This window comes from Scylla paramamosain, chromosome 15 (assembly GCF_035594125.1).
Source record: "Scylla paramamosain isolate STU-SP2022 chromosome 15, ASM3559412v1, whole genome shotgun sequence".
Classification (NCBI taxonomy): domain Eukaryota; kingdom Metazoa; phylum Arthropoda; class Malacostraca; order Decapoda; family Portunidae; genus Scylla; species Scylla paramamosain.
The window spans coordinates 11848512-11871269 of NC_087165.1; the positions used below are offsets into that span (position 1 = coordinate 11848512).

Consider the following 22758-nt stretch of genomic DNA (forward strand, 5'->3'; position numbering starts at 1 on the left):
TCTCTCTCTCTCTCTCTCTCTCTCTCTCTCTCTCCCCAATCACACACACACACACACACACACACACACACACACACACACACACACACACAGCGCCGAATATTTATCACGAAGGAGCCAGTGGTGCCAAACCCTACTCCACTACATGTAAACAGTCCCGCCGGGTTGCCTGCCAAGGACGACCTGGAGAGGCGAAGAGAAATGCGTATAAACAGTGGCGCACTCCATCTATCACAAAAGGAGAAGAAACCAATTCTTTTCTCTTCCACTTTCCGCCCATCAGTGATCTAGTTTCTGAAGACTAGTGGCACCAGGCTCAAAGGACTTGTAACGAAGATCTCAGCGTTACCATTATCATTTCGTCTCTTTGTATTGCCTACTCTTTATTTTCATCTCTCTCTCTCTCTTTCTCTCTCTCTCTCTCTCTCTCTCTCTCTCTCTCTCTCTCTCTCTCTCTCTCTCTCTCTCTCTCTCTCTCTCTCTCTCTCTTTGTGCATGTCGGAAAAGTCTTGGTTTTAAGTGTGATTGAATACTAGTGTGTGTGTGTGTGTGTGTGTGTGTGTGTGTGTGTGTGTGTGTGTGTGTGTGTGTGTGTGATATCTTGCACTGGAACCGAAGATATTAATAGGATGTGGGTTTGTGAGTGCTGGTTATTCTTCTCTCTCCTCGCCACCTGCCAACAGCTGGAGGGAAAGCTGCTGTAAGGGTGGGTGGGTGGAAGGAAGGGAGGGGACAAGTGACGTACAATTATTTTTGGAACATCTGTGTATTCCTCCCACCCTTCATTCCTTCCTTCTTCTCTCCCTCCCTACGTACCAACCTCCCTCACTTGGATTGGTTCTCCTATTTTCGCCTGTTACGCGCATATCATTCCTTTGTCATGTCTTATTATGCCTTAGCACACAGATACACATTTAACAGATGCTACTAGTTAACTTCCTGTCCCACGTTTCCAGTCCTGCCTTTCACATACCCTGCTCCTGCCTGTCTCACGTGAAACACCTGGCCTTGCATACTCTTCCCACCAACGGACCTGTCGGGTAATATTATCACGTGCTCCTCACACTGAAGCTGCATATGAACCTCTCTCTCTCTCTCTCTCTCTCTCTCTCTCTCTCTCTCTCTCTCTCTCTCTCTCTCTCTCTCTCTCTCTCTCTCTCTGCCGCAGTAACCTCCCATTACGAAAATCTTTCATTTACCTGCCTTCGTTCCCATCCCGCCGTGGTGATCCCAGTTCTCTGCCTCCTTTGCCTCACACTTCCCCATACCGGCAATGGTAAATCCAATCTTCCTCTCCCAGATCAACGCGAGCAGCCTACAGACCCAAGTAGACTCGGCCTACGCACGACCGCAAAAGCCCACCAAGAGCCCATCTCCGCCTGCCCCTGTTCAATCCTCAGCGTCACCATTGAAGGAGTCTACACCTACGCCTATCCCGAAGGAACCCACGCCTTCACCTACGCCCCCGCCGGCGAACCAGCTTGATTCTATGCTGGGCTCCCTGGCCAGCCACATGACTGAGCAGGGCGTTACCACCACACAAAAGGGCTGCTGCACCGCCTGCGACAAACCCATCGTTGGGCAGGTGGGTGTGTGCGTGTGGGTGTATATAGGAATGATATATACACACACGCACACACCCACCTGCCCAGCTACGATGGAGTGTGTATTAATTTTTGACATATAATATTATCATCGATTTTGATAGCAACTTAATCTCTTATTATTTTCATCCCGTGTGTGTGTGTGTGTGTGTGTGTGTGTGTGTGTGTGTGTGTGTGTGTGTGTGTGTGTGTGTGTGTGTGTGTGTGTGTGTGCTTGCTTGCCTCTCTGCCTGACTGTGTGCATACAGGTGATCACAGCCCTGGGCAAGACCTGGCACCCGGAGCACTTCACATGCACCCACTGCAATCAAGAGCTGGGCACCAAGAACTTTTTCGAACGTGACGGCAGACCATACTGCGAGCAAGACTATCACGACCTGTTCTCTCCGCGATGTGCTTACTGCAACGGGCCCATCCTGGACGTGAGTACAAGAAGTGACATTACAGGGCATAACTTGAACAGTTGTGTAGGCCTCATAAGAGTGTGGCAGGAGAAGGGCAACAGAGTGAGGCAAGAGGTTGTGAAAGAGGGCGATAAGATGGAACAAAAATAGAGAAAGAGAGGTAGCGATAGGTGTGCATCGAAAGGAAGGCTAAAATACAAGAAAGAAGAGATAAAAGTCTAAGTAGTTTGTGAGCAGATAACAGAATGAAGAGGCTGTTGATTTTAGATGAATGGCTAGGCTAGATAAAAGAAAGGGCAGACATAAAATACCATTCGAAGAAGGGAAAAAAAAATATCAGTAAGGACCACGAGTGACGTCTTCTTCTGAGGCGCCAACAATAATACTTCACATCTGTTTTAAGCAACACTTCCGTTGCACCACCACCACCACTTGGCCACAGCTGCTGCGCTATCACTTCACAGGCAAGCACCCATTGGTCTCCCTCTTTCTCTAACACATTTTCTGACCACCTCTTCCTTACTCTCCCTGCAGAAATGTGTAACAGCCCTGGACAAGACGTGGCACCCGAAGCACTTCTTCTGCACACAATGCGGAAATACTTTCGGCGACGAGGGCTTCCACGAACGCGACGGAAAACCCTACTGTCGGGAGGACTACTACAACATGTTTGCTCCAAAATGTGCAGGCTGCAATTCACCCATCATGGAGAATTACATCTCTGCCCTCAATGCCCAGTGGCACCCAGAATGCTTCGTGTGCAGGGTAAGTACAGCTTTCCTCCCCGCCCTTTCAACATGAGCCGCTGGCCCCCAAGCCCTCATGTTGAAAATTTAGGATCTCTCTCTCTCTCTCTCTCTCTCTCTCTCTCTCTCTCTCTCTCTCTCTCTCTCTCTCTCTCTCTCTCTCTCTCTCTCTCTCTCTCTCTCTCTCTCTCTCTCTCTCTCTCTCTCTCTCTCTCTCTCTCTTTGTGTTAGTCTGTTTGTTTGACTGTGTACTTATACATTATCATTGTTTCCTGTGTTGATCAAACGTCCGGCTTGAGACCCTTAAGCGAGTGACAGGTAAGTAACCTGATTATATTTGTTACACTGCCACTGAACTGATCATCTGTGTGTGTGTGTGTGTGTGTGTGTGTGTGTGTGTGTGTGTGTGTGTGTGTGTGTGTGTGTGTGTGTGTAAGGGAACGGGATTATTTTGACATTAATTAAGATCATATATGTTTCATACTTGTAGATACATATTAACTTATTTAATGGCACTGCAACCTGTGTGTGTGTGTGTGTGCGTGTGTGTGCGCGCCTGGTTTATATAATATATATATATATATATATATATATACATATATATATATATATATATATATATATATATATATATATATATATATATATATATATATATATATATATATATATATATATTTGAAATACCCTATTTCTTTAATGTAAAATTGTCATGAACCTACTGGCTTCTAGACTTGGAGAGTGATCAGGTATTAATGTTACCCTGTGGTATAGTGCAGGATGTGTGCGGTAAGAGGTAGTCATAATGAGTGAAGAAGAGGGTCACAGTAAATAAGAATGTGTTGGATTGAGTCAAGATTTTACAGTGAATCAGAATAGGTTATTATGTTTTGTAGATTTACTTTGAATTATAAGAAGTAACATTGTGTTGGGAGGAGTGACATTTGGGTGATATTACATTGAATCTAGAAGGATGACCATAGCAGATGGGAATGTATTGAATTAAGATGGGGGATAGAGTGACATTGTGGAGGAGTACCACTGTCACGCTAAGTCACGTGAGATTATGGTCAGTCAGGTATGGCCACAGAGGGTGTAGTGTAGAGGAGACGCTGCAGTAGGATCTGCCGGGGATTAGAAGAAATCATAGTGATTCAAGAGGAATTACAGTAAGTCAGGAGGGATCACAATAGGTCACAGTTGGATCAGAAGGAATCACAGTGAGTCGAGAAGGATCAAAATGACTCATGAGGGATCACACTGAGTCAGGACAGGATGTAGTTAGACAAGATGGCCTGCAGTAGTTCACAAGGTACCATTGCCAGCCCTAGTAAGTCCCCAGAGTGAGGCTAGGTCTCTTCCTCCGAAGGACTGTAAGCAGAGTATGAGAAAACGACAGTATTACGTGGAGGACAACAAGCCGGTGTGTCCCGCCTGCATGGGTGTGTCTGATGACGACGAGTAGTTCACTCCTGCACCACACCGTCCTGCTCTCCCCCGACTCACCTCAAGCCTACACGCTCACCCTAAGACCACAAGGTGTACATGCACCAGCCTATGGTCACTCGTCATGCTGCTCACGTCTCGCCCCAGCCACGCAAGTCTGAGGCTGCTGTCTCGCCTCGCCTGGCTAGAAAGAAGTTCATCCCCCGACGGCAACTCCATGGCGATCCAAACACTGCGTCTAGTTGTGCTAGCCACTGACCTACCGTCCATCTGATCCTGCATATCCACCAACTCCACCACCGTAAACTTTGTTACCAATCAGCATTATAAACGTCACCACTGCTATCCCACCATCCTTACCACGATTTCAAGGCCAGTTACTAACTGTACCAATAGCGACGTTCATCTTGTAACTAGTAGTCAATATATTAACAGTGACTAACTAACCAGCAGTCACCCGTAGCAGATATCACACAATACAGCACCAGCAACCGATAATGAGAGACTATCATGCCCCTCACCAACGCTAGCACCAATGCGCCACCACGCCCTACCATACATCGACCGTTGCCGCCAACACCTGCTTGCTGGGCGAGGCTTCATCAGGGACGCAGGACGATGAGGCGGAGAGCACCTCGCCCCTCCCCCTCGTCGCCTCCTTCAAGATCAACGTTATGCATCCGGAAATGTCTGTTTTATGAGTAATTCAAGGAATATTTTATGCATTCATTCTATCAGATATTTTCATTTTCTCGCTTCATCTTTTACTCTCTGCCTACAAGTATATTTTTTCTGCTTTTCCGTCTGATTCTCTTAGTTTGGATAATCCTTACATCCAAAGATCTTTGTATATAAACTTTTCCTGTTAGTCTATTTACTTTTTTATCTGTCTCTACTTCAAAGATGATGTATCTTTGTGCCACTGATTTCTCTCACTTTTGTATTTGTCATGACGAAATAAATTCAGAAATGGTTTTAATACATCCGTTCGTTTCATAGACGTCTGGTGTGTGTGAATTGTGTGTACCTCAGAAATCTCAATAGTAGAAATAATTAGCTTGTTTGAGTCGAATGCTTGAGGGACTATGATTGCTTGGCCGCATGACTACACACAGAATGTTGTATCTATTTGATCTGATAAATTTATAAGGTGTGTGTGTGTGTGTGTGTGTGTGTGTGTGTGTACATAAGTGCATAAGTTGCAAAATTAATACAGGATGGAATTACAAATTTTGTTCCTGGCAGAAGGGGAGAGAGAGAGAGAGAGAGAGAGAGAGAGAGAGAGAGAGAGAGAGAGAGAGAGAGAGAGAGAGAGAGAGCCGGGTGGATGGCGCTTAGATGGTTGGGATAAACGGAAAAACGGGAAGGGAGTCGTAGGGAGGACTGAAAGGCAGTTTGGAGGTGGTGGAAAGGTTGGGCAGTTAAGATGAAGGAGAGAGAGGCGACGGCAATCTTTGGGTCAGTGTAATGGCAGCATTGATAAGGATGATGATAATGAAAATAATGATAGTAAATATAGTAGTATTAGTAGTAGTGGTGGTAGTAGTAGTAGTAATAGTAGTAGTAGTAGTAGTAGTAGTAGCAGCAATAGTAGTAAAGATGACGCTAGTAGTGGTAGTAGTAGTAAAGTAATAATGATAGTAGTAGTAGTAGTAGTAGTAGTAATATAATAATAATAATAATAATAATAACAATATTAATAATAATGATAATGATAATAATAATAATAATAATAATAATAATAATATAGCAGAAGAAAGAAATAGCAGTAGTAGTAGTAGTAGTAGTAGGAGTAGTAGTAATGAAAACAGCAATAGCAGAGTAGTAGTAGTAGTAGTAGTAGTAGAAGTCGTTGTTGTTGGTGGTGGTCGTTGTGGTAGTGATAGACAATGTTGTTTTAAACATGTTATCATCATCATCAGCCGCAGCAGCAGCCTTTATGTAATATAATATATATATATATATATATATATATATATATATATATATATATATATATATATATATATATATATATATATATATATATATATATATATATATATGTGTGTGTGTGTGTGTGTGTGTGTGTGTGTGTGTGTGTGTGGGAAAGTGACTTATTGTTGTTATTGTTGTTGCTATTATTGTTTTATTATTTTTTTATCTCATCTATGTATTTACTTTTCATTTTTTTTTCATAAAATGACCGTTTTCAATAAGAAATCATTTTCTCTTCGCGCTATGGAAAGTTTTTTTTGGGTAGTAGGGAATGTCAGTAGTGGGCGGCATGACCTTGACACGGTCACTGCCAGAGTGCCACTGAGGGTAACAAAGGAGTGTAGGAGGATCTTTAAGGGACACCGAGCCAGCTGGCCTTCATTCTTCACTGTCCCCCACCAACTACCGGCGCCCATTGCCAAGAAGGTTATTTTTTGCCTTCCACCCATCTGTATTTAACACCCTTTCCTCATTGTCCCTTATTTCGAATTCCCTGCATTTTGATCAAAACTTCTTACCCCATATCTAGAGTTTCTCATAAGTCAACCTTGAATAGCGTCCCGCATGGTCATGAGAGCCGCTCGCAGTGATATTTGAAGGGTGATACATGGACTGGTGATATAAGATTGATTGCTTGCGCCTCTGGGGAATGTGGCAGGGTGAGTCAGTAGGATCTTACATTTCCGTTTACCGCGGTGCTACGAAGTGTTTGGGTTCAGGACATTACAGAATACTATCTCATAACCATTATCAAGTTCATTTTCCTCATACGAAAAAGTTATTCTTTTTTATAATAATTATAGAATGTTGTACTTTACAATTAAACCCTTAGCCGGTCCCTTTACGCTCACCCAAAACCCGTACAGTTCTCTCGCCGCCCCTCCTGCATCAGTTCCCGGAAGTTGTGATGTGCGAGCCAAATTAGGATGCGGGAAGATACGTGAGAGAACTAGCGTGGGCGAGAAGAAAAGGAGAGTGGGGTGGGATGGAAGAAGCTGTGGGTGCAGCGAGCAGGGCTTTGTGAATTAGAAGAGGGTCTTAGACTAAATGAATGAGGCTCGTATGAGTGAATATAGTGCAAGTAGTGAAGAGAGAGGACAGGTGAAGTCTTGTGTTGCACCTCTTATTTTTCCCTTGTTTTGTCACCTCGACAGCAATTGATATCCGTGGTAACTATTCTTTTACGAAGTGATTTGGTGAGGCCCAGGTATCTCTTAAAGATCGACTCACAACTCCGCAACTTTTTTTTTTTATTACGTCTATCGCTCAGTTTTATTTGTTGATTCTATATCTTAACTTTCGTATTAGTACAATGATGTATCGTAGAATATATGAAACTGGACTTAGTATCTAGATTTTATAATATCTTTGTGGGTATGATTGATTTACTTTTTTGTTTTTCTTTTCCCTTTAATGGTTCGTATCCATTGAAACAAACTCTAAGCCAAACGCGAGTTGCGGGCTACGTCGTCTCCCCTGCTGTGTGTCCCACCTAGTTGCAAGGTTCACCGCCCACCGTAACCATTAACGAGGGTGGCAGCAGCAGGTGGCGCTCGGGGTGGGTGGTGCCGGGTGACTGCCCGCCCGCCCGCCACACTATAAATGAGCATCCATTTCCCTCCATATCTGCGCGCCTGTGTTGGGCGACGCGACGCTACTCCCAGCCAGACGTTTTTCTTGAGCTTTTCATACGTAGCTTGTTATCTATATTTAACCTAGAAAGTGTAGCGGGTGGGCGGGGCATCTGACATGCAGAGAGACGCTGGATGGGATGCTTTCTGTTGACAATGAGCCGCGAAAACGATGTGTTCCAATTGTAATGTATGATTATGCCTTGAACCTTTACTTACGTCCATCGCAGTTTTAGGAAGTGATAGGTGAAAAGGGTAGATGATTGCTGGTTCATTGGGAAATGTTTTCATTTACAAAAAAAAGATAAAACGTGTATTTGTGGCGATTATGCTGTGCTGGGGGTGGGGTGCTTGGGGAGTTGCCAGCCAACGAGGAGGGAAGTGAAGGGAGGATCACAGCCATGCTCGAGCCAACTAGACACGTTTTTTTTTTTTTTTTCTTTTCCTTATACGACAATCCCCCACCTTCACACCTTGTGAAGGGCGTTGGTAGAGAGCCGAGACATATAGCATATTGAAGAATGGATAAGGAACGGGATCCAAATAATTTAGCTTAAAAGATGGTGATACCAAATACGTAATAATATATATATATATATATATATATATATATATATATATATATATATATATATATATATATATATATATATATATATATATATATATATATATATATATATATATATATATATATATATATATATATATATATATATATATATATATATATATATATAACGGTGTTTAGACATAAGGAGACGTATGTTTTCATCATAAAGAGTACAAGCTACTAGTAGTGTTCAGTAGTGTTAGTAGTACTACCTTGCCTTCCAAACACTTGAAAAAACTTTTTCTCTTTTCTTGTACATTATTGGTCCTCATCATGGGGACATTGTTTTATCAAGTTTCATCAGATATTAAACCTACCGTGGGTAACTAAAAAAAAAGATAATAAATATTTACCTTATTTGTGCCTTCTACACAATACCATACCATAATGATTTCTAATGATGGTTATAAAAATAGTCAGCATTACCTATAAATCCCAAAGAAAACGAGGTGTCTATCAAGAGAAGACATCCCTTAGAGAATTGAATATGAACTGTCCATTTGCCAACTATTTCATCCACACTTTCATCACGAAGCTTTGCCTTCATGCTCCCATTATGACCACTGACTGTACTGCAGCATTCAAACTCTCCTCATCATTCATCCAGTTAATTTCAGTTTCTTCTCTTTCATTGTTCCGTCTTATTGTTTTAAGATGTAACCATGTGTACACAGGTGGGCATCCATTGTATTGATGGATTGGCAATAGGTAATGTCTGATGCAGTATGATCATAAAATGATACAATAGATTTATATCCAATTTTTCATTGTCATAGATAAAATTTATATTACTCTCATTTTTATTTATGTTAACCTTCGTGTTTGCAGTGTTCAGGTATAATTTCATTGTTAGTAATGCCCCTGAGTAGTAGGCGATTTAGCTGTTGTGTGGTACCCAGATAAATAGGAAAACATGTTACACTAAAGTGTATATCTTGGAGAGCTGGCACAATAACTTGCTTTCCATTTAAACTATTTTTTTCTTATTTATTTTTATTTATTTTCATTTATTTATTTTATTTTTTATTTTTTTTCTTATTCTGTGATAGATGGCTTCTTTCAGTGCAGGCTCTCTTTTCAAACTTTTCATGTACTTTTGCAGGATTGCCGTCAGCCCTTCAATGGAGGGTCCTTCTTCGATCACGAAGGAATGCCCTACTGCGAGACACATTACCATGCCAAGCGTGGCTCCCTGTGTGCTGGGTGCAGCAAGCCCATCACAGGTATGGCTGTTGAGTCTCTTCAATTGATCACACAAAGAGGATGAACAGAAAAAAAATAAGATTATGAAGACTATGACATAATGAAGATAGATTTGCAAGTAGTATTTAAGAAAACTGTAAGAAAAAGGAAAATTTGCTTGAATGCTTGATTAAGGAGAGAGTAAAAAATTTGAAATGTTGGAATGTGCAATGATGAAATATGAGGACATTAGCTAGTGAAAACTTATGGTTTAACTATTGCATGAAAAGATTTTTCAAGAACAGATATCATTATGGATAGAATATGAAAAAAATAAATCCCCTTACTTGTAATCAGATAAATACCATTTTTGCCTTCTTAATTAGTATTACTATAAGCCCAATATTTTTATTTTTTTCAATTACTTTAGTAACAGAACAATCAAGACTGAAAATCAGCTCGATCCTAGTGACTATCTCGGTCTAAATGATGTTTTGGACTTCTGTTTATCTCAAGCATCCTGTCAGGATGGCCTTTTGGTTGAAGCCTCAGTGTTTCCATGATGTTCCAAAGGCTTTCATTACATTGGCAATATTACATTCATAACAAATATTTCCAGTGAAATCTTTTATTCTCCTGCTAACATCAACATATGGATCAGAGTCCTTGATGTGAAATAAGAAACAACAATCATGGGAATTGATCTATCTTGAGGCAGGCATGTGGAGTGACAAGATAAGAGGATAAGAGCAATGAGTGTTTAGAAGAGATTTAATACGAGTGTCAGGCAAGTGATATAAATTGAAGAGTAGTGGTATGGGTGAAAAGTTTGACATACATAACAAGGAACAGGCATAGAAGCGCATTTATGGAGAACAACAGGATGGATTCAGTCAGGTCTATAAGCCCTCTGAGTATCAAGGCTAAAGAAGACTTAGAAAACAATATTATGAAGAATTTCAGTAGCAATCATAATATAGTTAGAACATGGAGGTGAAGAAGAAATAAGCTTAGAATAATCTGGTGTGGAGTTGTCAGTAAAGGTATGAAAGGAGAGTTCAGCTCTGAGGATAAGAGAAGACTGCAGTGGAGCTATCAAGATAAAATAGGAAAAAAAAAAAGACAAAAAGAAAGTTGTTGGAGATGTTTTTGCTTAGATACCAGAAGTCACAAACTGTGGCTAGGTTTTAAGACTGCTTTAATGAAAGGGGTGTTGATTCAGATCAGAAATAAAAGGACTTGAGTTTCAAGAGATGAAGTGCAAATATGTACTATCTCTGAAATGTTGCTCTATCCTGGACTGCACAATAGCAAGCCAAAATAAACCAAGATTTATGAGCTTTGGGATAAGAGAAAGTTTGTAGAACACATATCTCTTTGATAAAGATAATCACTTCTGTCATACATTCTGCACAGAAAGGTGGATCTCTGACATAACAACAACAGTAATTCCAGAAAAAATCAGAATTTCATATCTTTCTACTTAACAGATTTGTAGTGCCAGAATCACCTCTGTTTTTATGGGTACTAGAGTATTTTCAGTTGACCTCCTTGTGGTCAAGCTCTTTGATGACATACAAATCAGCAGACAGACAGAACACTTGGATTATCAATGTCATTATTCTTGTGCAGAAAATAAAGAAATAAAATCTTCCTCTTTTTCAGGGCGCTGCATCACTGCTATGTTCCGCAAGTATCATCCAGAGCACTTTGTGTGCTCCTTCTGCCTCAAACAGCTCAACAAGGGCACATTCAAAGAACAGAACGACAAACCTTATTGTCATGCTTGCTTCGACAAATTATTTGGCTAAGGGAATCACACCAGCATCTCCAGTCAAGCTGTTTAGGCAGATCTTGCTTTTTCTACTGCAGTCCAGCTCCCCAGAATGATGAAAAAACAAATACAACATGGGACTCAACACTGGATTCAGGGAGAAATAGGGATTCATACAGCAGTGTGAACATTTTTGAGAAATTTACAAAAAATAGAAGGATAAAAAAGTTTCATAGTAAGTACAACACAGAAAAATATCATCCTTTTGTCAAACTCCATTGTTCTCTTTTTTCTAATGTCAGTTATTACTATCTATATTTCTCTCATCTTTACCTTCCTCTCCATTATCATTGTCTTTGCTTTCCTTGTGATCATCTTTCTTTTCTATTCCCATACTATCTGTATTCTTATGTCTACCCATGTGTTCACAACCATCACATTTGTCATCATCAGTCCAGTAGTCCTTACCATCATTATTATTTGTACTCCATCCACCGCTTGAAATATTTCCCACTCCTTTATCATCATGTTCTTTGCTCATGTTACCAGCTTTTACTTTATTTGATCTTCAAAACAAATTTTGTAATTTCATGTCACAGATCATCCATCTTATGGAAGCATGATAGTAATTGTGAAATAACTTCACTTGGGAGAAATGGTTTGTTGATAGTAGCAGTATGTCTTTGGCTTAAGTCCTTGCTTGAAATACAGTTTCTTTACTTAATATATATTTTACTTAGTCATATAATGCAAATAATATTTTTCCGAGTTTATTTACTGGTCATAGGTGCTCTCAAAGTCATCAGTCCTACATATGTATTGATGCTTATCTCAAGTCTGTGGCTCAAACATTATTTAATTAACAAAATAAGTACTATTTGCTTTACAGTTTCCTTGAGAGTAAGAGCTGATATTGATTTTGCTATAGATTAAGGTTGAATATTATTTTATAAGATATTATTGTATTAAGATATAATAAACATGTATGCTGTTTATGGTGTGAAGCACAAGAAAAGATTATCTGCATTTATTTTCTGTGAATGACCACAGTTTTAGTGTGACTATCAATATCTTTTAATAGCATTGGAGGTCACAACTTTGTCCTCAGCTGATTACTTGCTAAAAGTTTCATTGTAATTGTGTGGTGTTATAACAAGTTGCTTTAATCAGGAAAGTAACATCAGTTGTGTATGTAATAACATGATTGAGAAATTAACTATTGTAGATATAAGTGTGGTGAATGTTCAAGAATGATCAACCACTAAGATGCTACTCCGTTTATCTGCTATGGTCCTTGAACTTCATGATCATAACTGTCAATTTCAAATTGTCTGATGTTTTGATATTTATGATAGAGAACAAAACCTTGATTCAGATATTATTAGAGACTAAAATTATGGTAATATTAGTATGGAATGCATAAAAAAAAAAATGAAGCACAAAAAGTAGCCTGTTTTTTGTGTTTTGAATAGTAGTTCCTATTGTTTTCCTGTGTCAGGGATGCCAATATACCTTCATCCCTCTTTATCAAAACAATGTTTGTAGGGCATCATATAAGTGTGAGGATGAAATCAGATGCTAAAAATATGCAATGTTTCAGATTAATATTTTCAGAATATGAGGAACCATGGTATGATAGTAGATTTTATCGAGATGAAGAAAGTGAGAGACATAATATAATCTTACTGCCTATGGGTTTGCATTTGAAACTCCCAAATCTGCAAACTGCAAAAGTTGAGGTTAAAAAACTTTCAGTCCCATTGATATTAACTGGATTTGTGCAATTATTAGTGCATGTATGGAACACATCTCCTGTAAGAACAACATGTAAATGCATGCATCTCCATACTCATATAAATAGATGCTATGAATGAAACTTATCATGAAATATTATCATATACATTAAACTCATCATAGAATGAAGTCCATTATGTCTGTTATCAGAAAGGCAAGTCAATTTTCAAGTGGATTTCTGATACCAGAGTATATTTTGGAGTAAGCCGAGTAGTGTGGTTCAAATCAAAAGTTTTCCTTGTATGTAGCCTTATAACAGTGGATTTTCTCCCAGAACAATAATTTAATATATATATATATATATATATATATATATATATATATATATATATATATATATATATATATATATATATATATATATATATATATATATATATATATATACAACACACACACACACACACACACACACACACACACACACACACAGAGCACTCCACATTAGAAAGACTGTTTGCATCACCCTGGCCAAAACTAAGATAACTGTTTATAGAACTATTGAGTTCTTAACTTTCATGTGATCATGGATGAGTGTTCCATTAAAGAAGAAAAGTCCAGCTACTCCATTGATATAGATGCAACACACTGCTGAACAATATTCTATGTTGAAGGGCTGCCCGTTGAGGATGAGTAGCCTTTAGAATAGGGAATTTTTTTCCCCTGGGTTATATCCATATTAGAATGGTTGTTCAGCCAATGCAGGAAGGGCATCAGCCAATCAAAGCACTCCTGGCCCATTTCAAAACTCCCTTCAGCCAATGGGAGGCCAGTGGTAGCTTGTCATCAACAATCCCTTTTGTTGTGGCATTCTTTGCATGTTTGGCAGTGGTGGCTACTGGTGAACTTTTACAAGTGTAGCTGGAGGAGTGATCCTGGTGCCGCTGCATAATGTTCCCATCATTTTATATGTATTGTTAATATTGTTTATTTTGTTTTTCATGTTACACTGTTTATAAAGCATCATTATCATGTGCAGTATTCATCAACACTGCATTAAACATTCTCTAACTTCCAAAACCATAACATGAGTTGCAATGAAAGTGCTTAAGTTTGACTGCATCTTTTACTTTCATTTATTTATTTATTTATTTATTTATTTTATTTATTTATTTTTTTTGTGGGTGGAAAAGTGAACATCCTTTCTGATGTGGGCACCATATATTGCTTAAGTTTGACTGCATCTTTTACTTTCATTTATTTATTTATTTATTTATTTATTTTATTTATTTTTTTTTTTGTGGGTGGAAAAGTGAACATCCTTTCTGATGTGGGCACCATATATTGCTTAAGTTTGACTGCATCTTTTACTTTCATTTATTTATTTATTTATTTATTTATTTTATTTATTTATTTTTTTTGTGGGTGGAAAAGTGAACATCCTTTCTGATGTGGGCACCATATATATATATATATATATATATATATATATATATATATATATATATATATATATATATATATATATATACTGTCACCACACACACACACACACACACACACACACACACACACACCAGGTTTTCATTCTATTTCAAGTTTTTCAGATATCTGAATTCACTATAAAAAAAAAAATTCTTCAGAAAGGCAACAAGAATAGTTGATATTTTAGTTGCCTTCTAACTCCATGCTCCACCATTGAAATTGTAATGATTTTATCTGCATCATTTATTCTGCATTATGCCTAGTTTTGCTCTGTCTGTTAATAAAGGAAGTTTTATGCATTTTAAGTTTTTGAGCTTATTTACCTATATATTACATTTTTATATGTACTCTAATTTGAATTGTAGTGACAAAATGTGCAACCAAAACAATAGATTTTATTGTAAGTTTATATTTTCATTCAAGAACAGGCTTAGTACAGAGTTTCTCCCTAAGTAGCTAATATATATATATATATATATATATATATATATATATATGTTACGCATAATGTGGACAATTGCCTAATGTGAACATTAGGCAGAAAATTGCCTAATGTGTACATCAAGCAAGTAGGTTGCGTAAAGTTTACAAATTGTTAACATTAGGCAAAAAATGCCTATTGTTCAAATTATGCAGCTCAATTTTGCCCAATGTGAATAAGGAAAACATAATTAATTAATGCAATATTAGTATAAGTAAAATAGGTCAATCGATCTCAGGGTTCAGTTGAGTCCAATCACAAATTTTTGCATGATCTGCCTGGGTGACAGCGCGAGTTGCATTTAATTTCTTTTCTTAGGCAGCTGCACCTTCCTGATGTACATTGAGTAGTACATTGACACTTTGTATAACCTTGCCCACCAGTGGCTCTTGCTGTTGCTGTTCTCATCGATAGGCAGATATCAGGAACCTCTTCAGACTTTATAAGGGTCTGTTTGATCCCACTTAGGTCAGCTGGTGTAAATTTTGTTCTAATAATAACCTAACCTAACCTAACCTAACCTAACCTAACCTAACCTAACCTAACCTAACCTAACCTAACCTAACCTAACCTAACTATAACAGACCCAAAGTTTCGAACAACATTCGAACAAAACTGTAGACACTGGTTTGTCATTCAATTCACATTAGGCAAAATACCCTTGCCTAATTTGAAAATCATGCCTAAAGTGGACATTAAGCAAGTAAGTTGCCTATTGTCAACATCGTGCAAACAAATTGCCTAATATGAAGATTAGGCAATTTCACTGCCTAATGTTCACATTAGGCAATTATCCACATTATGCGTGACATATATATATATATATATATATATATATATATATATATATATATATATATATATATATATATATATATATATATATATATATATATATATATATATATATATATATATATATATATATATAGGGAAAGCATCCAGAGCTTTTTTCTTCTTTTGTTTCTTGCTGTGTTTCACCTTCACAGAAGGCATCTTCAGGCATTGCATGGTGTGGAGAAGTTGTAGAGTCCTCACTCATCCCACAGCATGGCTGGATTTTGATTGAGTGAGGATTCTACACCTTCTCCACTCTATGCAATGCCTGAAGATGCCTTCTGTGAAGGTGAAATGTTGCAAGAGATAAAGGAAGAAACAAAACTCTGGATGCTTTGCCTGTTTACCTCTCTCTCTCTCTCTCTCTCTCTCTCTCTCTCTCTCTCTCTCTCTCTCTCTCTCTCTCTCTCTCTCTCTCTCTCTCTCTTTCTAGTTTTGTATTTATTTTGTGCTCCTGAACAAAAAAAAAACCCTCTCTCTCTCTCTCTCTCTCTCTCTCTCTCTCTCTCTCTCTCTCTCTCTCTCTTTCTAGTTTTGTATTTATTTTGTGCTCCTGAACAAAAAAAAAACCCTATCTCTCTCTCTCTCTCTCTCTCTCTCTCTCTCTCTCTCTCTCTCTCTCTCTCTCTCTCTTAGTTTTGTATTTATTTTGTGCTCCTGAACAAAAAAAAAACCCTAAACAGGAAAAATGTTTGGGTGTATTCATAAAGTAATAGTTTTGTATTTTGTGCTCCTGAACATAAAAAAAAAAAAAAACCTTAACAGGAAAAAAGTATGGGTGTATTCATAAAGTGTCCAATAAATACTAGAGGTAGCCTGGTTGAGTAACGGTCGAGACAGGGAAATGGGCGACACGAGCACGAGAACGTAAGATATCACGGAAGATACAAAAAGCGAAAGCTGATGTAACAAGCGAAAGCAAACTCGTGTGGTAAGCTTGCAAGTGTGTTCGATAATAAAACAATGCTCTACTGAAGGAGGTAAACATCACAATATTAAAAGACGAATGATTCCAGTTGCTTACCTGAGCACGTGAAAAAATATCTAACAAAAGACATTACCAAACAACCTGTAATGAACCAGAAATACCAGAAATACAGTGCGCTATTTAAATCTTGTAATCCTCTTGTAATTCTGCCACATTACCTAACAATACCCCCTTCCCCTTTACAGATCAACCCTTCGAACGCTGTCATCTCACTCAATAAAATTTACGTGAACGATCGCAAAACATTTTACAAGTAAAGTCACGGACATCAGGAAAAACCGAGTACTTCAAATCTTTATGTATTCATATTTCATTCCATTTTCAACACGCACACTACCGAAAATCACGCACTACAAACCTATTACATTCTTTTGCAACAACCATTCTGAACACGCTATCCAAAAACAATTCCTACGAACATACCACGCTATACCACAAGGAACAATCCTATACATATTTACCAATGGACAGTGCCAGAAGAGCAGTGACTCACCCTTCTCGGCCGCCGCTGGAGAAGTAACAGACATCCCACTCGCTCCACGATCAACTTAAGTGGGGTGAAGCGCTGAAGCACTTCGATCTGATTCAAAGCAAGCCAGTAGTTATACCTTCATTACAGTTTTGGGTTCCCTTTGATATGTGCGCTCAAACATAGTAAAGAGCATCTCAGTGTCATATATATTATTTTTCCTCAGTTAAACCTCATTACAGTTTTGTGTTCACCTTTGTTATGTGTGCTCAAACATAATAAAAAAGTCTCTTGGTGTCTTATATTTAATGTTTTGCTCAGTGAGATCGTCTATTCCCAGTCAGATGAGATAACAAGTGTCAATGTTATTAATCATCAAAGGGTTTATAACTATCCAATGCTGTGACTAAGAAAAGAAAAAAAATACAAGGTAACCAAAAAAGTCAGGATACATCGGTAATGTTACAAACGCATCATAAATGAATGAGGATAAAATTAATCATAGATGAATGCGGATAAAATTAATTTTCGTAGAAAGGTTCACTTGTTATTTCGACCATAAGCGACAACAACGGGACTGGAAAACGACCAGTTATGATACTACGGAATCACTTAACTTTTACGGTTCACGTGGAGAAAAAAAATAAACTAAAAAAAATAAGAAGATAACAATAACAAATAAATCAGTCTATCAGCTAATTTGTAGATAAATGGGTAGATAAATAAATAACTAATCAAATGAATAAATAAATAAATAAATAAATAAATAAATAAATAAATGAATAGATAAATAATAAAAAAAATATTAGTGGTAAAAAATATCAAATGTTTATTTTCATTACGAATTAAACAGACAGCCGAGGAATTACAGGAATAATATTAGTAAGCTAAACGTGTCACCTATCGCTGGTGACGAGAACCCATTGATGAGAGAGAGAGAGAGAGAGAGAGAGAGAGAGAGAGAGAGAGAGAGAGAGAGAGAGAGAGAGAGAGAGAGAGAGAGAGAGAGAGAGAGAGAGGTGGGGGGGAGGAGGGAGGAGATGGGGGGAGACTTAAATATCGCCTGAAAGACACTAATTAGAAACTGGAGCAAACAAAGCAGCATACTATGTGTCCGGAGAAAATTAATGTCTAAGCAAGTGTACAATTCAACCTATACAATAGATTCTCAAAGAAAACGTGTAGATAAAAAGGGTAACTAGACTAGCTACGATAATTATACCTTGACTCACTGCTCGGCCCTCAGGACTCGCTAACCAGAGTACCTACCTCTTAAAATCCCTTTCCAGAGCAGTGTAATAATAAGTTTCTCAATAGTCCCTCCTTTCCAAATCGCCGCTTTAAAAAGGGAGATAAAATGCTTTCCCGTATCTCGGGTCTTCAGTTGCCTCTTCCTAACCTTCTCCTTTTGCCTCCTTCCCATCGTCCTCCTCTCACTCCGTACCACGCCACCTTTGAAAGCTATCGAATAATCAGGTTGTCTTTTTTTGTTCTTTACCAATATCGCCGGTGACTCAGAAAACACCTTCTCGTACACATGTTCCCTCCCTCAGTCAGCATCTCTGGTAGACACGTGGTAAAAGATAAGAGAAAACCCTAATTTTATCACTATTGAGTGGTTGCTTAGGTTATCACGTTTCGGTGCTCCAGACCTGTTTACTGCTAGGCTGCCTCGTGTCTGTTATCACCCCGCTTATGACACAGTCCTATTCTGGCTAAATAGCTCTTTCGTATGCCACCCATGCTTCCCTTATCGCTCCAAAAAAAAAAAAAAAAAAATGAAAAGAAAAAATCCTTTTTGGCTCTTCTTCCCCCCCCCTCAACTTTTTTTTTTTTATAATGATCCAGTCCCTGTCAGCGGGTCACATAGTGGTATTAATGAAAAGTTTTCCGTATGAAGCTGGAGTAAAAACTACCTTAAAGCCGCTACGTTCATTACCTCGTACGTGTGCTCCTCGCGTCATGCTACTCGCCAGTGCTGCGACACACAACTTTCATTTATCACAAGTGGTTTTGAAAAGGGCCCCTGTTTCGTGGCCACGTGTCACCAGGTGCTGTCATCTGCCGAGCGTCACCATCGCGTCAGGTCGGTGCCGATATCATACCTAGAAACAAAGAAACCATTAGTCAGATGTTTCCTTATCATCCCCTTCAGCTGCTTCACTCATTGACCCTCTCCGTGTAGTTCTTGACCCTCCCCTCGGTCTTATTCTTCCAGTACAAATAAAAGAAAAAAATGTCACTCCCTAGACCACTAACACAGCAAAGGGAAGCAATGTACCGTCAACACATGAGACTTATATCCGTGTGTTTGTAAATACAGTCCGCAGGGGCTTGAGGGGCTTTGAGGGCACGTGGTCCGCACCCTTTTGAGTCTGAAGCTTCGAGATAAATTGTCTTGTTTCCCGATACGGATGGAACGCTTCTCTTAAATGAATTTTTGCACGTCCGCATTGTTGCGCGCGCGTACACACACACACACACACACACACACACTGGTAGTAGTAGTAGTAGTAGTAGTAGTAATCAACAACAACAACAATAACAAAAACAACATGATAATGAAAATGAACAAACAAAGAGTATTTCCCTCATAACATCAAACTGGGTGTAGGACGATTTGGCCACGGATGATTTGCCCACGGACAATTTGGCCACGGGATGTCACCGTAGGACGTTTTGGCCACGGGAACTTCCCAAGGTGGACGTTTTGGCCATGAAACATATTTACTGTAATATATAATATATTTTGTATTATTTACATATTTTCACAATTATTAACCTAACCTAACCTAACCTAATCTAACCTAACCTAACCTAACCTAACCTAACCTAACCTAACCTAACCTAACCTAACCTAACCTAACAGAACAGATTAGAGAACTTTTTTGGATAATAAAACAGACTAAAGATTTTTTCCTTTACTTAATAAGCAAGCTACTAAGTGCAATAGATTCCTAGTATTTTCTCCCGTGGCCAAAATGTCCTACCCACCGTGGCCAAAACGTCCTAGGGTGACATCCCGTGGCCAAATCGTCCGTGGCCAAATCGTCCGTGGCCAAATTGTCCGGATTCCCATCAAACTACTACCTGGTGATCCTTCTACAGTTTAGTGCCAATCCTTACTTACTGCCGCACTTCCCATGTGCTGCTCCCGTCAGCTCTCAAGACACTAAAGGCCCTAGAGCTCCCTGGCGGTCATCGGGCACCGAGTCACTACATATTCTGTCAATACTGCACAGATTAATCGAGAAGCCTTTCACTCCCCCTCCTTCACACGCCACAGAATGGTGGTTGCCTTGCTGGTTGATACTGTCACATTTATCTATGAATATTAGTCTATTTCCTGGACTAATCTGCGGGCACACTGCTAACTGGTATGTCAGGTATTTTGCCCACCAGTCCACTTTTACGTCGGGACTGCGCAGCCTTGCCCAGGACAGATACGAGTGTTCTCTGTCCCTCACCAGTGGGTAATGCAGACTGAGAATCTATTGTTTGCATGGTTATAGAAAGTGCAAATAATGATGTTTTCGTCCAGCAAACAGGGACTGCCACGTGAAGGCCTGATGGCTTCTTGCAGCTTCCCTTATTTTCTTATGTTCTTATGTTCAAATGCAAATGTATATATATTATAAATCAACTAAACCTTACCTGTAGGTGGAAAATGTAAAGGTAGGAAATTACTATCAAAGCTATGATTCCAGAAGAAAAATAAGTATGGTGAGCCACTGACAAAGACTGCACTGAGATATTGCTGCAAACAATAAGCCTGCACGCCACCATAAATTGATCTTGAGAGGCTACAGCGTGTCTCCTTGAGAAAGTCAGGCGAGATGAGTTACTGTGTCTAATTATTATCCATTCTAGCCCCCCACTGCGCTCGCTGTCGTCTCAAGCCTCGGCGCTCATTACTTTTATGTGGTGCGTAGCGAGCGTGGGACGGTGCCAGCCCAGCAGAAGAGGGTCCAATCCAGTGATAATAGCGACCAGTGCGGTAGTAGCTTTAGAGAGAGAGATAAAACCAGAGATAAAAAAGAAAAAGTTCCCGATAGTATTTACCTTTATGTCCCCTCTTGTTCACTTTGAAAGGCGTAGAAACATTTCAAGACGTTTCATAACGTAAGTTTGGACGATTCCCATTACAGATGCACGTGTTACGGCAACAGCTGGAGCGACTGCGACCTCCCAAGATCCAAGACACACGTGACTGGTGCCTGCCTAGCAAGGAATACACGTGCCTGGTGCTCGTCCTGTCTGTCAACGTAATTAATGTGAAGAGATCAGTTCATAGGTGCGGTCAAGGGGAGGGTATTCCGTCTTAGGTTGGCTCATCGGTTTGTGAGGTGCGTTTGCATCAGAAGAGGATGCTTTGAAATCCCTTGTTAACAGTTGACTTTGTGCTTAATGATAGTACAGCTACGGATAAAAATGAATCAGTTGGCTTTTTATGGAATTAACATGAAGAAATACAACAAAAGACAAACATAAACCATTTACTGATGTTCTGAGAGAGAGAGAGAGAGAGAGAGAGAGAGAGAGAGAGAGAGAGAGAGAGAGAGAGAGAGAGAGAGAGAGAGAGAAATCAAGGTTTAACTATAATGGTGATTGTTAGACACTAATCGAAAGTATTGCACATAAACATCTGTCGCTCCTCAAAATGTTACCACGACCATTACGCAACACACTTGAATTACCTCAACACGTTACTGGCAATTACAAGAAGAAAAATATATCTCAACTCCTGAAACTCCTCTTGGAAACTGTTACTGTTATTACTTAGTGTTATGCGATGCGAAGAAAAGACGTCTTTTTTGTTACGTTTTAAAAGGAAAATGATTACAACTGAATTTAACCTGTTGGGCAATTACTGAAATACAGATTTCCCAAGGACTAGCTAGAGAATAAAACAAAGACAAGGCCACGATTTCTCTACTATGTTTTCTCAGTTTCACAATTTCTTGTTCCTTTCACTCACATACATACATACATAAATACATACAGACTGGCAGACAGGCAGGTAGTGGAGAAAACAGAGACCGACAGAGACAGGCAGCTAGACTAAGCTATAAGTCTGAACCTTCACAATACTACACCAAATAATCATAATTTTAATTAACATAAATGAAGTGATTCGGTGCCAACTGCCAATTAAGCTACAATTATTATTTTTTTCCGGGATAATCAAGTCTCCTGGTGAGTGCACGTGCAATATACTACTGGAAACCAGGCGTTTTTCCCTCGGTGGCCGACTTACTGTATGGGAAAAGGAGATCAAACGCCATTATGTAAATATGTTAATGGAGGTGTGTGTGTCTTTGTGTAAGTTATGATGTACCTGGTGTAGAAATATCCTTTTATATATATATATATATATATATATATAT

The 22758-nt window shown here is 39.0% G+C and overlaps 1 protein-coding gene across 13 annotated transcripts in view; it reads left to right on the forward strand.

Annotated features, from left to right (window-relative positions):
- Positions 1–14895, forward strand: part of LOC135107438 (leupaxin-like) — a 95709-nt gene extending 80814 nt beyond the window's left edge. For 9 of the 13 annotated variants that reach the window (XR_010271777.1, XM_064017303.1, XM_064017304.1 and 6 more), the window contains 5 exons: positions 1301–1585; positions 1853–2026; positions 2543–2773; positions 9524–9644; positions 11269–14895. Coding sequence is in view for 9 of the 13 variants with exons in the window: in XM_064017303.1 (XP_063873373.1) it covers positions 1301–1585; positions 1853–2026; positions 2543–2773; positions 9524–9644; positions 11269–11414 (957 nt within the window). In the remaining 4 variants the exon portion in view is untranslated. Of the gene's footprint in view, positions 1–1300; positions 1586–1852; positions 2027–2542; positions 2774–4123; positions 5184–9523; positions 9645–11268 lie in introns of those variants that run through there. The other 4 variants (XR_010271778.1, XM_064017299.1, XR_010271779.1 and 1 more) reach the window with 2 other exon arrangements.
- Positions 14896–22758: the final 7863 nt, after the last annotated feature.